At 42.3% G+C, this 16,003-nt stretch overlaps 1 protein-coding gene across 1 annotated transcript; it reads right to left on the bottom strand.

Moving 5' to 3' along the window:
* Positions 1-223: 223 nt before the first annotated feature.
* Positions 224-14,568, bottom strand: LOC110081357 (la-related protein 6). The gene is made up of 4 exons (XM_020797981.3): positions 8,337-14,568; positions 7,122-7,298; positions 5,482-5,692; positions 224-4,531 (listed from the first exon to the last, which is right to left on the bottom strand). The coding sequence occupies exons 2-4, from the start codon at positions 7,265-7,267 to the stop codon at positions 3,446-3,448; spliced, it is 1,443 nt and encodes a 480-aa protein (XP_020653640.3). The 5' UTR covers positions 7,268-7,298; positions 8,337-14,568; the 3' UTR covers positions 224-3,445.
* Positions 14,569-16,003: the final 1,435 nt, after the last annotated feature.

The following is a 16,003-nucleotide window of genomic DNA, read 5'->3' as shown; positions in this document are numbered from 1 at the left end:
ATGATAGCAACAGCAATGAAAGATTTAAACCAGGGAACATTAAACTGTGCAGTTGGTTCAAGTGTGTTAAAAAAAAAAACCCTAACAACACTGTGGATTTACTGTTTCTCAAAACACAAGCCTTCGGCACTACCCCACACCATACTTCCAAGCTATTTTTTTAAAGCAGGAGTGAGAATGTTCCATAGTCTGGCATTGAAGCAAGATGAAAGCTTTAAAAAAAAAAACCATTGTGAGTCTCATAGACACTTGGGTAGCTCTTTGGATTGCAACTTTAGTGTATGTTATTACTAGAATAATAACTCACAAACGAGGGATTTCCTGGGATGGTGTCATTACAATGACTGCTTCCTTGAAGGAACAGTGTGTTAATAAAAGGAAGTCATTTACCATTATATAAAACAATAGTTGCCCTGGCTATATAGATAAGGCCTTTTGGTTGCTGCATTGTACCTTTTCTGTATCCAATGCTGCTGCTCCATTTAAAATGGGCAACCGAAGTCCACGTGGATAGAGCAGCAGGCTGAATAACCCAAGATGTGGAGAATTTAGCCAATTGAAAGGAAAGCTGAATCTCACTGTATTTCACCAGAGACACGGTGTGCAGTTGCAAAAATTGAATTTTGTTCCCTTGGTCCTACTTCAGATGCTCTCATATGACTTGGCAACACAGTCTTTATTGATAGGTTTGCTTTGGGGCAGGTGTGTACAGAAATACATTACATGATTCCATGAAGCCTGCTAGTAGTGCAGGTCTAAGCCTCCTGATTTACCTCCTTCCCAAGTACTTGACTTAATTCTACCCACCCTTGTCACCAGTGGGAGATTTCCTTCAAATAGAAATTCCAGCTCCACAGAACTCTTTTCTTCTCTACACTACAGTAGGTCCCCTAGACTATAGCAGGGAAGAAAATGGCTAAATTCTCCTTCCAGCCCTGCTGTGATTCCACTAAGTATTCACCCACCTATCCGTACATGCGTTAGTTGCAGAGCATTGAGAGCAGCATCCAAATCTCCTGCATTTCAGATCCAGAAACTAAAACAATGGGGGTAGGTTAGCATTTCTGATGTCATAGAGACAGGACAGGCAAAGGTTTAGAGGGGAAAGTGCCTTTTCAGGCTTTCCACATTTGCTGCCTGGATTTGTGCAACAAGACTCATTAGTCACAATGCTGGTGCTCCGCATGGTGGGCCCAACAAAAAGCACAGAGGGGAGAGGAACAGAGAGAAAGTTGACAGAAGCATGCACTTGACCCACTATGCCATGCCATGTAAAGCAAAAGAAACACAAGCAGCTCCATGCTTAGCCCATGAGTCATGGCACCAGCTGGGAATGTGGTGGACAGGCATGCAAAGGCATCAAATCCACCTCACATGCAAACTGTAGATGCTTTCCTCCTCCCAGGTTACACAGTCTCAGATCTGTCTCTCTGTATGAAGACCTGGAGAACCATAGCACTTCCCTCAGATTTCAGCCATCCTCTGGCACTTGGTAACTCTCTGTAAGCAGATAAGCTTTGGTCCATAGGAAGGGTTTGCCTTCATGTCCCATGGGCCCTCGCCATGGATATATGATAGGCACAAAATGGATCTCTTCTCCAGGGCATTACCTGGAGGCAGCCTCTTCTCCTGGACCAAGAGGCTGGATGGATTATGAGGAAGAGGGAAGGAAAGCCACCATGGAGTTTTTCTGCCAAAAGGAGGATATAAAGGAACTAGGCAGAAAGAAAGATGACCTTGGAGCTGTCAGCAGGGAGAAAGAGGAGGAAAGTGAGATGGATAAATAGGTTGATATTCCAGAGTGGACTGGGAACGAGTCAGATACCACTGCGTATCTTGGATATGTTGCTCCAGAAGGAAGTGATCCTTTGGGCTACATCCTCCCACATTCCCTACTGAGGAGATGAATTGACTAGAAGTATGGCTAGAGACAATTCAGTGGGGTTAGATTTGGGCCGGACGTTGCTCCTGAAAGAAAGGAAGAGGACCCAGCTGTGGTGACTGTCCCCAATCCCATTGCACTGCTGGTATCACAAGAGACAATTTCAGAAACTGACCACCTGCTAATGGCATTCATGAGGGGGAACTAAGGGTCTATAAACCATGACTGATGGTTGAACTGCTTGGGTACAGAGTGCAATGAAGGTAACCTCAGCCCTGTAAATCTGTGATACAATAGATACAAGCTAATTTGTGTAATATTTGTGTGACTTGAAATGGGTGGTGGAAACAAGGTGTGAATATTTTTGAATAAGCATTCTCTGGCTTGACTGACAACTGTTTCCGGTCCCCTTCGGGATGATGGCCAACACTGGGATGTCCTTCATAATCATCATATCGTTGGATGAAGCATAACCCTTCACATTCTATATCTGCATTTGTTTAAAAATATCCTGACAAAATCTGGTTGGGTGAACCAAGAAGTTTTAAGGCGTTTAGGATATAAGCAAACTCAGCACAAGCATCTGCCACTAATTTTTTGGTCTCTGACCTACTTTTTTTTTTTTCACTATCCATGAAGGGGTGGTGCCCAGTCTCAGGAAGTGGGATTTTACAATGAAAGCCTGCAATTTGTTTTGTCTTTTTTTAAAAAAATGTAGTTCAATAAAGGTATCACCTTACACTTGCATGTGTGTAATCCTGAAATACATGGCCTGTCCCTAATTCTTTCTAAGACTGACCCTTGGACAAATGAGTATTGAGGGGGCCACAATTATGAAGGAGGTGATGTTCTACTCCAACAGAGTTTGATTCTCTTAGCCTTGGTTTAATGGTTGGTCAGGAATGTAGGAAACAGAACACCTCAGCTAATCTTGGTTTGTCAGCACTCTCCACAGCTTTCCCCTCAGAGGACAAGAAAGCAAACCAGCAGTACAGAGAGAGATCTTTGGAATGGCTCTATATTTTTTTATTGCATGTTTTTAACTGCAGCAGATCCAGTCTCTATCTCTCACAGCTATACAACACAAGCATTCCAAATCTAATGATTCACAACTCTGCCTTCATTTTTATATTTAACCATTCATACTTCATATTCCTAGTACTATGTTGTCAATTCCAAAGGTCAAGTTCCAAAATAAGAAAAGGGAAAAAAAAGGAAAAGGGGTGCGGGCAACAGAGATTCACAATGTTGCATCTGCTCATCAGGACAGACATATTTCAGTATTGTGAGCAGTAGTATAGGATGGAAAACTAACTTGGGATATGCTAAGGTAGAATCTGTTCAGATAGCCCGAAGCAGAAAAAGCAAACTGAAGGAGATAAAAAACAAATCTGTGTTGTATTTAGTATAGATCAGCCTCCATAGAAATCTTCTTATAGCACTACTCTTCTGACAGGCCAGACTCCTGGATCCACAGGATATGAAACACCCCCCTCTACAGAAATGGTATGCAGACCTAGCTCCCCCATATAAGGCTGCCACCCCTCATAAAGGACAGAAAGCTTAGTGCCTCAAGACAAATTTCCCCCTTCCAATGGTATTGTAGAAGCCCCGAGTGCCATCTGGCCCTTGTGGAAGGCGGATCACTTCTGGACGGATTCCATGTGATTCAGACATCCGTTTGGTCACAGCCACTGGGCTCGGGTGCTCAGTTTTCTGTGGAAGGAGTTGACTGCAAGCTGGTCCACGCCGCTTGGGTATCCACACATTCCCACTACTGATCCCACTATCCCAGCAGGAATCAGATGGCTTTTGTAATTCTGGAGTACCATTGCCCAGCTTGGGTACAGAGAGAGGTGGAGGGTAAAAGGGCCAAGCCAGTGACTTGTGCAGTGGCAGAGGGCCAGCATATGGGATGCTGAAGAAATTTGGTTTGAAGCCCTGGACAGCTGAGCTACAGAATCTGGTGGTGGGCCAGACTGGAGCAGAGAGGAAGTTCCGAGGCAGGATGGGTGTAGAAACCGGGGTGCTGTCTGACTCTGTGGATGAGCTATAGAAGAAGGAGTCTTCCAGGGCATGCTGGAGGCCTTCTGGCAACATGTCTGTCCACTTTCTAGCAGGCTTCTCCATCTCCTCAGTCTCCTCACTATCTTCCTGGCTGGCCACACTCTTCTTCTTGGAACCTCTCCCAGAAAGGCTGACCACTTTGATAGTTTCTCCAGAGGAAGAGGCCTGGTTGTTGTGCCCAAGCTCCTCAAAAGCTTTCCGAGCGCTCTCCAAACTCTCGTACTCTATCAAGGCACAACACTTGGTCAAAAGCTCTGGGTACCGTGATGAATACTTCTTTACATCTGAAGGGAGCTTCTTGCCAGGCCTCAGGATGCGTATGGAGGTGATATCTCCAAAGGGCCCAAAAAGCTTGGTGACCTTGTCAAGAAAGGTGGTCTGGAACAGGAGTGACCCTGGAACCATTTGCTCATAAGGAAGGACATTCCAGGCCAACAGCATTTTGCTTGGAGGGATATTCACCAGATACTCTGGAATGGGAGTCTTCCTCCTCACCTTTGTCCCTTCTTCGTTGACTTCCAGCTTCTCTGAGAACTGCAGAGCATAGAGGGTCACCCGCCAATCTCTTGTTAAATATTTCACCTAGTTATTTTAAAAGGAGGAAGAGTTTTAATGCTCTTTTAAAAAAAAGAAAGAAAGGGTACCTCACCTGAGGTGAGAATTCATTACAGTTCCTCAATGATAACTTGCTTTTCTAAGGAAGGAACAGATGTGTAAGAGATTGTCTTCTTTTAACAGGAGGGACAACACACATTTTGCACTTCAACCAACTTGCTTTGCTCAAGCCAACACAAGTTGGTTGAAAGTGCTATGCCAGTAATATCTGAAAAATCCCTTAAGATCACTAAAGTTTTAGTGATCTCAAGGGAGATCACTACTTATTTTTGTGATTCTTATCTATGACCCATAAATAAATTGGAGGAATCTTTCTACCTTAAGTGGGCTGACACAAACTGGATGTGAACTTTCCCCAGCAAACTTGGAGGAACATTTTTAAGGGGCTTATAATTTCCAGAATTTAGAGAGCTGCATAACAAACAAAGTTACCTAAAAGTAACTTTTTCAGACTCAGAACGATGTGTCTGAAGAAGTCAGGAAGGTCTTTGCTCTGATCTGGCTTTGAGACAAACTCACTGTGTATCCCAGTCATTAACTGAAGTAAATGTGAGTTATTTCAACTAAATGTATCTGGCTCGCTTCCAATTCCTTTGGCGCTATTGCCACAGTGAGGTCCACAATTATTTGACTGCCAGGAAACAATCTTATAGCAACTATGAGAAAACTGAAAGCCGTTTTCAGTTTGTATGAAAACTGATTTAAAAATAAAGTAGTTGGTTAAATTCATTTTTTTCCTCAGAATCATGAATGCTTGTTCACTTCTCTTGATTGCCAATCTGTTCCTGTGAGGAAAAGGAAATCTTCCCAACCACCACTGAGACAAGCAGTACTGGCTGGAGGATTGTGGGAGTTCAGCAATTTAGCCAAACTTTAAGAAGAAAAGGGACCCACAAAGGAACAAAGTTATTGCCCACCTTTTTGAAAGAGGTCAGGAGTTTAATGCTCACAAACCCCATTTTGTTCTTCTGCACATGCTTCAGAAGAAAGGCATCTTTGGCCAAGTTGTCATCAGAGAGATAGAACTCCACCTGAGAGACTATCTTTCTGACTAGCTGCAAATCTGGCATGGAGGAGTCACTGCTCTCAAACAGGCCTGGGCTGATGTCATTCAAGTCGTAAGGGCTCCTGGCAGGAAGACAAGAACACAAGACAAATTCATTCATTCTCATTCACACAGAGTGACACTTGCTAATTAGATCCTAGTGTTTGGGGGGGGTTTTTGGCACAAAAATATATGCAGGACAAAAGGTGTGCGGACTGGAATGGACTACCAACCTATGGAATAGTCTGCCTATGGAATAACACTACACAACACATTGTACTGTGCAGCTATGTTATTGTGCAGCTGAGCAAATTACATTCTACAAGGCAATTCTAAAAATGGGAGCAGCTCAAGTAAAAAATGTTAACTTTGAATCTGGACTTCAGCTCAGCACTAGTTTCGGCACAGATGTAGCCAACAGTTGGTTCTTGCTCTGTGGCAAATTTGGAGATGTTTGGGCAAAGAATTTTCAGTTTACGATTAAAAAATAATAATACCAGCCCCCCCCCCCGAAACAAGTAACACTAAGTCTACACCTCCCTTACTGTCTTTGTTTTTATGCCTTACACAGACACATACTCAAAAGGCTTCACTACTTTATTTTAAATTTTTTCCTTCCTATTTTTCCCAGCTGGATTCTCCCAGATCAATTAGTGGAGCTAAACCAGAGTTCATTAATGAGCTTGAATTCTTTAATGGGGTGGGCTATTGTATCCCAAATCCTTGAAACAACTGGATTTGAAGAGGGTCCAGATCGGGTTTAGTTGAGAATGGTTCGCCCATATATGTTTACCTTTATTTTTTTTAAATGTGGGAATTATGTTTGGCACATGTGAATCAGCTATGTTGCCTTTCTTAAGAGGCAAGCCCAGACTCAGATTTCCTGATGCAATGAATTTAAGTTTTTTGTTTTTAACCAAATATGAATTACCAGAGTAATTACTGATTTAATACCCATAAACTCAGCATTAACTTCCTGCACTATCCTAACATAAATACCAAATGGTCCCATATTGGTGAGATGCTTCTGAGTGGGGAGAGAAAAAAGCTCCAGAGAATGGCACAGGATAATGGCCCCTACTGCTCTTTTAATATGGCGCTGTTTATAACTAACAAATGTCATTAGATCAAAGTTTGGTCTAATGGTCCACGTGTTATTTCTCATGATCGGTGTGATCACTTGCCAGCTGTATCCAAAGAACACAGAGAGAAGCTGGATTGAGCTGATCCCATAATCTTACTAGCACTGGCATGCACTAGGAAAGTTACATTTTGGACCATAATTCCCAGCTGTAGCTAAACACATAGGGAAAGGGAAGCTTGAGGGGGGGGGGCAACAGGGATGTTGCAGTCCATGTTACTCAAAAAGTCTCTGGTTTCCAGCCTTGTGATCTCTGGCTTCACTACATCACTGCTTTTTGTCACATCCAACTGTATCTGGGAGAACTGTCTCCTTTAAAAACAAAACCAGGGATTATACAGCAGAGGAATCATTAAGCTTATGTTGCTTACCCATCCAAAGTTTCCAGCAGCTCCTCTTGGCTCAGCAGGGGAAAAGATCTGCTTGGCCGGGGGAAAAAATGGAGAGGAGAGAATGGCCCCCCTTGGACTGGAACTGGCGTGCTACATTTCAGCTGGGAGTCAAACCTCAAGGCCATTGTGGGGTGGCACGAGAACCGAGCACTTCATCTGAGGAGCAGGATGAATGAGAAAAGGTTTCACAAACACAGCCAATGACTTGCAAAATGCCAGGCAAAAGTAGTTCCTTGAAGCAGTGGCTCTTGAAGGTGGAGACCCACAAGAGCCTGATGGTGCAGTGGTTAAACCACAGTATGGCCGTGAAAACTCTGCACACAACCTGAGTTCAATCATAAGCTCAGGTAGCTGGCTCAAGGTTGACAGAGCCTTCCGTCATTCCAAGGTTGGTTAAACCCAGTACCCAGTTCACTTGTGGGAGTCAGGGGGGCAATGTGTAGCCTACATAATTGTAAACTACCCAGAGAGAGTTTTAAGCACTATACGGTGGTGTATAAACAGCTCTTTTGTTTCTTTTTCTTGGCTTTGCACATGTTCATGGGCTGCAAGTCCTAAAGGTTCTGGCCATTAGTCAGGCTGGCTAAGGCTTCTAGGAATGGGAATCTGGAAACATCCAGGTTCTCAAGTTTGGGAAATAGGACTTCAGAAGCAGCCCAATAAGATCACAGAACCTCTGTAAGCATCGGGTGCATATCATGCCTTAAGTCAATTCAAGACTCCATGCCCCGTAAATTGAGGAAATACTATAGGAGTCCCAAGAAACTATTCAGAGCGCAGGAACCCCAATTCACCTTCACAGTAGAGAGGAGCCTTAAGAGTAATTCCTTCTGTATCATCACTGTTTGCACCATGTTTGCATTCAAATATTTCAGTTAACAAAGCTCCTCTGCAAAATCCCATCGTTTGTCTTAGTCTTTCTCTCCTTTACTTTGCACAAGGCCCACACCCCGTTTTCAGCTTCTTTCACATTTTTGCTTTGTTTCCAACAACAACAACAAAGAGTGTAGTCCTAGAAAAAGGGCCCTCAGGATGCCAAAGCTCCCACCTCATTCCCAGATACAGACAGACAGATAACTAATGATTTGTGAAGAAGAAGCACTTTGCAGGTACAGTACATAAAAGCACCTCCCCATGCCAAGTTTTCAACACAACTCCAACGCCACTAGTTGTGTACAAGCTCTTCCAGCTTACCTGGATTTGATAGAGTCTCTCTAACCAATTACTCTGGGAAACTGGTTTGACCTACTCCGCCATCCGCACCAAACTCAGTTTCAAAGCCAGGGCAAAGAATAAAGGGGAGGAGGAAAAAGAGAGACCCCAAACACCCAGGAAACAGGGTCTTAAGAGAGAAAGCTATTCCAGGAGAGAAAGATCAGGTGATGCTGCTTGGAAATTAAAGTGGCAAGAGGGAAAAAGAGGAGGGAAGGAACCAAAATAAAGAGGACTCCAGCTGGAGCTCATTTGCAACTTAGCCTGGAGAGTTAAGGATTGTATTTTGTGAGATAGGTGAACTTCAGAGGTCGTCAGAAAGGACCTTTTGTGGCTGGAAAGGTTTCGGTTAGTCACATATAGTTCAAATGAAAAGTCCACGGATGTCAATGGGAATAATATTTTTTTATTCTGTTTGTAAGTTGCTTTGAGAGCTATTTGTATTGGAAAAATGGGATATAAACATAAATAATACTCTAAATGTGACTAAATCTGGAACCAAGCCCATTTCCTGAGCGTCTTCTGCTCCCAGGCAAGTTGAAAAGAAGACCCTGGCTTGATTGTGTCTATACTGCTTGACTAACAGCTATGGGCAAGAGTATTGGATTTTATTTTGTCCTCAGTGGCTCACAAGTCAGCTTTTGCAGATGACTCTAGAATACTGTAGAGACCTTTTTATGGAGAACTCATGACCGGAAAGAAAAATCACTGCTCACCGTACCTTCACTATAACATGTTGGTATTCTTTCAAAAAACTTTCAGAGGCAGTAGCACAAAAGCACTTGGGTCCTTATGTAGAAAATCTGTCTCAAGCTTCTGAACCCAAGCTCTTGCTAGGAGTCTCCAGGCTTTTTAAAAAGTTCCTGGAAGAACATGGCCTGCTCCTCAACAATTTCACACTTCTAGTTTTGCAATGGAGGGGGGGGGGAGAATGATCAGCAAATATTTAAGGCACACGTACTGCAGTACATCCATGGGGAGTGGAAATGATCTGAAACCTCATTAATCTGAGCTCTCCATCTCACTTGGCTGCGAAAGAAAAAAGTTCAACAAAACTGTCCCTTTGACATAGAAGATGACAGTGGTTTAGGGGGAAAATTCAGAAGCTCTTCCCAGCTGTTAAAGCAAGATTCATATCCTGGTAGCTCCTCTTTACACCCAAAGTATTCTGGGCAGTTAATTTGCTGTGCACAGTCAGTGACTCTATCTGCACCTGCTGGCTGCTTAAAATCACCAAGGACAGCTTAACCCTCCGGTTGCTGCTTTTTCTTTGTTTCTGATCCTCAAGTTTCCAGTGCATTCCGCTGACTGAAAACAATGGTCTGTCTTCCTGCATTATCAGAAAAGCATCGGACTGAACTGAAACACAGCCCACCATAAGTGTCTCCGGTTTGGGGAGGGAGGATCTAAAAATGTTTGTGATGCAGTGACATTTAAATATCAGGGCTGAAATCCTTGAAGAGATTGCATATAAAATAGCAGATGATGGCAGGGCAGCAGGAGCTGCTCAACAGGGATGATGCTGGTTATTACAGCACCCTTTCTTAATTTTAAAACTGTTTTATAGTCAGAGAACAAGCAGCTGAGCATGATCTTAACTATGGATGCCTATTTTACTTTTATTTACTTTTAAAATATATTTTTCTTTCCTATTAACAAAATTAGTCTTATTCTTAGGGCAACCAGATTAACCTCCATTTCATTTTGCTATGATTTAAGTTTAAAATACAAACTTATGCTTATTTAAAGTATTTCCTTTTCAGCAAGTCTGGCAAAAGTTGTTTGTTGACAAGATTTGATAGGAATGTTAGAAAAATGCATTTCATTTCCTTTTGGCCTCACTGCTTATACCAACACTAACAGAAAATAAAAGTGAAAAGTGGATTCTAGACCACAAAACCATCTGTCACAAAATTCAGTTTTGACTTTTAGAAGACTGGCCGAAGCCATTTTGCTGCCTGAAGTAGCCCAGCTAATCCTCTCTCCAGCAAAGTGTACAATACTTAAAGGATGCCTAATTATTTTGGCACATGAGGCAGAATATCTTGCAAGCATGTCCACATCCATGGCAGTTTTTTAAAAAATTACTACAATATCTACAGTATACTATAATATGCTCTCTTTCCATGATATCTCAACGTCCTGCCTCAGTCTGTCTAATGGAAGGGCTGGCCTTGCCTTAGGAAGTGTTATAATGTCCTTTGTTGTCTTTCCTTTGATTAATAGGCTAGTGACACCCCCCCCCCAGAACAAAGGTGTTAACCATATACGGTGTCTAAAATACAATCTTTTCTTTAAACCAAGTAAATAAATGCACACTGCAAGACTTGTTACCTTTAAGCAAGCATAAGGGCCTCAACTTCTGATGCCAAAGACAAACGGGAGGAAGAGAGACCCACATCCAGTAAATGTTTGAAAATTGGCAGGTCCTCTAGCGTGGACTTGCCCTTTGTCAAACTGGTGTGGGATTGAAGTCTTCCTCTAATTATGTGGGGTGGAAGGAGAACAAAGGGTTTCATGACTTGAGTGATAAAAATGGGTGATTTTTGGGGCCTGGTCTATCAAGCATGAACCAGTTTAATGACGTGTGAAATCGCCTTTTTCTTTCCTCCCCCCACTAATATTTTTGCCTCCCTCCCACTCACAGTCTTTTGCCTGCACTGACACTCACACATCCTCTTTTCCTGGGCTTTGAGGTTCATGTGAGGATTTGGGGTTTGGCAGCTACAATTATAGCTTCTTTAGTACATTTAGTTAAATACCAATTATTTTTTAAAGCAACCTCAAAAAATGGGGGAGGGGAGGAGAGAAAGAAACAAAGATGAAATAAGAGAAAGACAATTAAACAGCTAGCATCCCAAAGGTTTTCATTAACTGTGACTTGCCAGAGTTACATGTCTGCTTACGTTACCATAGAGACAGTTGCTGGAGTTATTAGGGTACCAAGTTCGGTCTTATTTGGTGTTGTGCGCCAGCTCATGTAATATAAATATATGTGTATATGCACAGATATGTTCCTCCTTCTGTCAACTCCATCTGCTGCTACCTGGCTCTGAAATTCTCTTCTCACTTTCTTGTCGATGCGAGACAAGATGGAAAAAAAAAGGCAAAATCCAAAAACTCAACAAGAAATAGAGCCAGAATAGATTTTTCACTCCGCACCGCCAAAAATTGATGGCATCTCTGTTGCTGGACAGATTAAATTGGAAATAGAAAGAAATAGCTATTTGCTAAACCAAAATGGACACAGAAAGGGCAAATCTTGAATCTGTATTTAGGTGTCTTCATTTTATCATTCCTACTGAAACATTTTTTTGCAGTTCGCCTTTCATGATGCACAGCATGAAAGTTCAGCTCTGCTGCATAAATTGGATAATATGGCATGGCAAAAGGGGAAAAAATAGAAAAAAATGATTTTCACATGCATTGCCAGAACTGGTCACTAGAGGGTGGCCACTAGTGAGACCGTGTTATGTATTCTTCACTAACAAGTGAAGTTCTTTCTATCATGCAACATACAGACACAGACACACACAAAGAGAGATTACTATTATCCACGGTTTTCAGTATCCACAGGGTGCTTGGAACCAATCCCCAATGGATATAGGGGTCCTTAAATATATGCCAGGACTGAACCAAACATATGCAGCAGAGCTGAACTTCCATGCCGTGCACCAAGAAAGACGAATTGCAAAATATACTAAGGGATAGACCCATTTTATTGAATCAATAAATATATTTCTATTAGTAGAATATATTCAAAGAGCCAAATAAAATAAATTAAACAGAAACGGCATTGTGGGACTTGTGGAATGAAGATAACAACATCAAGTGATTATGTTTCTGTTGTTTAGTCATTAAGTCATGTCTAACTCTTCGTGACCCCATGGACCAGAGCACGTCAGGCCCTCCTGTCTTCCACTGCCTCCCGGAGTTTGGTCAGATTCATGTTGGTAGCTTCGATGACACTGTCCAGCCATCTCATCCTCTGTTGTCACCTTCTCCTCTTGCCTCCACACTTTCCCAACATCAGGGTCTTTTCCAAGGAGTTTTCTCTTCTCATGAGATGGCCAAAGTATTGCAGCCTCAGCTTCAGGATTTGTCCTTCCAGTGAGCACTCAGGGTTGATTTCCTTTAGAATGGATAGGTTTGTTTTCCTTGCAGTCTAGGGGACTGTCAAGAATATCCTCCAGCACCACAATCCAAAAGCATCAGTTCTTCGGTGGTCAGCCTTCGTTATGGTCCAGCTCTCACTTCCATACATTGCTACTGGAAAAACCATAGCTTTGACTATGCGGACCTTTGTTGGCAAGATGATGTCTCTGCTTTTAAAGATGCTATCTAAGTTTGTCATTGCTTTCCTCCCAAGAAGCAGACATCTTTTAATTTCATGGCTGCTGTCACCATCTGCAGTGATCATGGAGCCCAAGAAAGTAAAATCTGTCACTGCCTCCATATCTTCCCCTTCTATTTGCCAGGAGGTGATGGGGCCAGTGGCCATGATCTCAGTTTTTTTGATGTTGAGATTCAGACAATTTTTGGTGCTCTCCTCTTTCACCCTCATTAAGAGGTTCTTTAATTCCTCCTCACTTTCTGCTATCAGAATGGCATCATCTGCCTATCTGAGGTTGCTGATATTTCTTCCGGCAATCTTAATTCTGCCTTGGGATTCATCCAGTCTAGCCTTTCACATGATGTATTCTGCATATAAGTTAAATAAGCCGGGGGACAATATACAGCCTTGTTGTACTCCTTTCCCAGTTTTGAACCAGTTGTTCCATATCCAGTTGTAACTGTTACTTCCTGTCCTACATATAGATTTCTCAGGAGGTAGATAAGGTGGTCAGGCATTCCCATTTCTTTAAGAACTTGCCATAGTTTGTTGTGGTACAAACAGTTTGGTAACTGGAGCATTCTTTTGCACTGTTCTTTGGGATTGGGATGTAGACTGATCTTTTCCAATCCTCTGGCCACTGCTGAGTTTTCCAAACTTGCTGGCATATTGAATGTAGCACCTTAACAGTGTCCACTTTTAAGACTTTAAATAGTTCAACTGGAATGCTATCACTTCCACTGGCCTTGTTGTTAGCCATGCTTTCTAAGGCCCACTTGACTTCGCTCTCCAAGACGCCTGGCTCAAGGTCAGTAACCACACTATCTGGGTTGTTCGGGACATCCAGATTTTTCTGGTATAATTCCTCTGTGTATTCTTGCCACCTCTTCTTGATTTCTTCTGCTTCTGTGAGGTCCCTACCATTTTTGTCCTTTATCATGTCCATCTTTGCACAAAATATTCCTTTAATATCTCCAGTTTTCTTGAACAGATCTCTGGTTTTTCCCTTTCTATTATTTTCCTCTATATCTTTGCATTGTTCATTTAAGAAGGCCCTCTTGTCTCTCCTTGCTATTCTTTGGAAGTCTGCATTCAATTTTCTGTAACTTTCCCTATCTCCCTTGCATTTTGTTTCCCTTCTTCTCTCTGCTATTTGTAAGGCCTCGTTGGACAGCCACTTTGCTTTCTTGCATTTCCTTTTCTTTGGGATTATTTTTGTTGCTGCCTCCTGTACAATGTTATGAGCCTCCAGCCATAGTTCTTCAGGCACTCTGTCCACCAAATCGAGTTCCTTAAATCTGTTTTTCACTTCCACTGTGTATTCATAAGGGATTTGGTTTAGATTATACCTGAGGAGCCCAGTGGTTTTTCCTACTTTCTTCAGTTTAAGCTTGTATTTTGCTATAAAAAACTAATGATCAGAGCCACAATCAGGTCCAGGTCTTGTTTTTGCTGACTGTATAGAGTTTCTCCATCTTTGGCTGCACAGAATATAGTCAATCTGATTTCGGTATTGCCCATCTGATGATGTCCATGTGTAGAGTCACCTCTTTTGTTGTTGGAAAAGAATGTTTGTGATGACCAGCTTGTTCTCTTGACAAAACTCTATTAGGCTTTGCCCTGCTTCGTTTTAAACTCCAAGGCCAAACTTACCTGTTTTTCCTTTTATCTCTTGACTCCCTACTTTAGCATTCATGTCCTCTATAATGAGAAGAACATCTTTCTTTGGTTTCAGTTCTAGAAGGTATTGTAAGTCTTCATAGAACTGGTCAATTTCAGCCTCTTCAGCATTGGTGGTTGGTGCATAGATTTGGATTACTGTGATGTTGAAAGGTCTGCCTTGGATTCGTATTGAAATCATTCTATCATTTTTGAGATGGTATCCCAGGACAATATCCCAGTATAGTATCCCAAGTGATTATATATATATATATAGTCTTCATAGAACTGGTCAATATATGTATATATATAGATATGTGTGTGTGTGTGTGTGTGTGTGTGTATATGTATATATATATAATTATATATATATATAATTATATATGTGTGTGTGTATGTGTGTGTATGTGTGTGTGTGTGTGTGTATATATGTATATATATATAATTATATATATATAATTATATATGTGTGTGTATGTGTGTGTATGTGTGTGTGTGTGTGTGTGTGTGTGTGTGTGTGTGTGTGTAGCGTACTGAGAGATAAGACCCATTTTATTTAGTAGAATATGTTCAAAGAGCCAAAGCAAATAAATACATGTACTCCCAGAATGCCCTTCTGCTTAGAGTGCAGCCAGTGTGGGGGAGGGGAAAAGCCAGGCCTGACTTTGCTGAGAGAATCCAGCATATTATCATATGTTGGGTAAGGGGCAGACAATGAGAAGCTGCCAACATGGTGGGAAGAAAAGCAGGGAAGGTTTTAAATGAGAATACACACACACCAAGGTGGGGGAGCAGAGGTTCAGATAATTAAAACATGTGCTCTGGCTGGTTGTACCAGCTGAGCTTTTGTAGCTGTGACCCAGCAGCCTTGCTGAGGAGACGCTGGGCAGCTGTTCAGCAGGGACTTTGTCCATAACGACCCTCCCACCGTGATAATTCCACTTTGGTGACCAAGTATTATTTTCAATGTGACGTCTCTTTCCAAGAGCTACATTAATTGGACAGCCAACAAAATGCAGGGTGATCGCAAATTGTACATCCTGCTGCAGTGACACTTCTGTGACAAATGCAGGGTTCCCCCCCCCCAATTCTTGATGGGGCAAAATTATGTGTTGGTGTTCAAGTGAATGACAAAAGTTATCTTCCGGCCAATGCCTCTGAAAAGCAGCGAAAGATAGAGTTCTCTCAAAATTTACCAGGCCCATTTTTGTCACTTTTCTACTTTCTTGTTGACATTTATTTCCTCTCTCACCCCATCTCCTGCCCCCCCTCCACCAGATTCTTTTGAAATCTGAGATACATTTCCATTTTACCAAACTCTTGCCACCATTCTCTGTTGGCCTTATCTGTCATCCATTCTTTGTCAAGAGACTGACAAGCAGCACAGGCCATACAGAATTATTATTTGAGTTATTTTACTGGGGGAAAGCTTGGGTGCGAGCTACCTTGAGGACCACATCTCCCCGTATGAGGCTGCCCAAGGGTTAAGATCATCAGGTGAGGTCTTCCGCTTGGTCCCAACCACCTTCACAGGTGCATTTGGTGGGAACACTAGAGAGAGCCTTCTCTGTCACTCCTCCCACACTTTGGAACTGCCTCCCACAGGAAGCTAGGCTGGCCCCATCTTTACTATCCTTTTCCAAGCAGACAAAGACCT

The sequence above is a fragment of the Pogona vitticeps genome, chromosome 6 (assembly GCF_051106095.1).
Source record: "Pogona vitticeps strain Pit_001003342236 chromosome 6, PviZW2.1, whole genome shotgun sequence".
Classification (NCBI taxonomy): domain Eukaryota; kingdom Metazoa; phylum Chordata; class Lepidosauria; order Squamata; family Agamidae; genus Pogona; species Pogona vitticeps.
This window is presented reverse-complemented; position numbering and strand designations above follow the sequence as displayed.

Coding starts and splice junctions, on each gene's coding strand:
- LOC110081357 (XM_020797981.3), bottom strand. CDS start 7,267: ATGGCCTTGAGGTTTGACTCCCAGCTGAAATGTAGCACGCCAGTTCCA. Junction 5,693..7,121: donor CTGCTGGAAACTTTGGATGG/GTAAGCAACATA, acceptor TCTTCCTGCCAG/GAGCCCTTACGACTTGAATG. Junction 4,532..5,481: donor TCCTGACCTCTTTCAAAAAG/GTGGGCAATAAC, acceptor TAAAATAACTAG/GTGAAATATTTAACAAGAGA.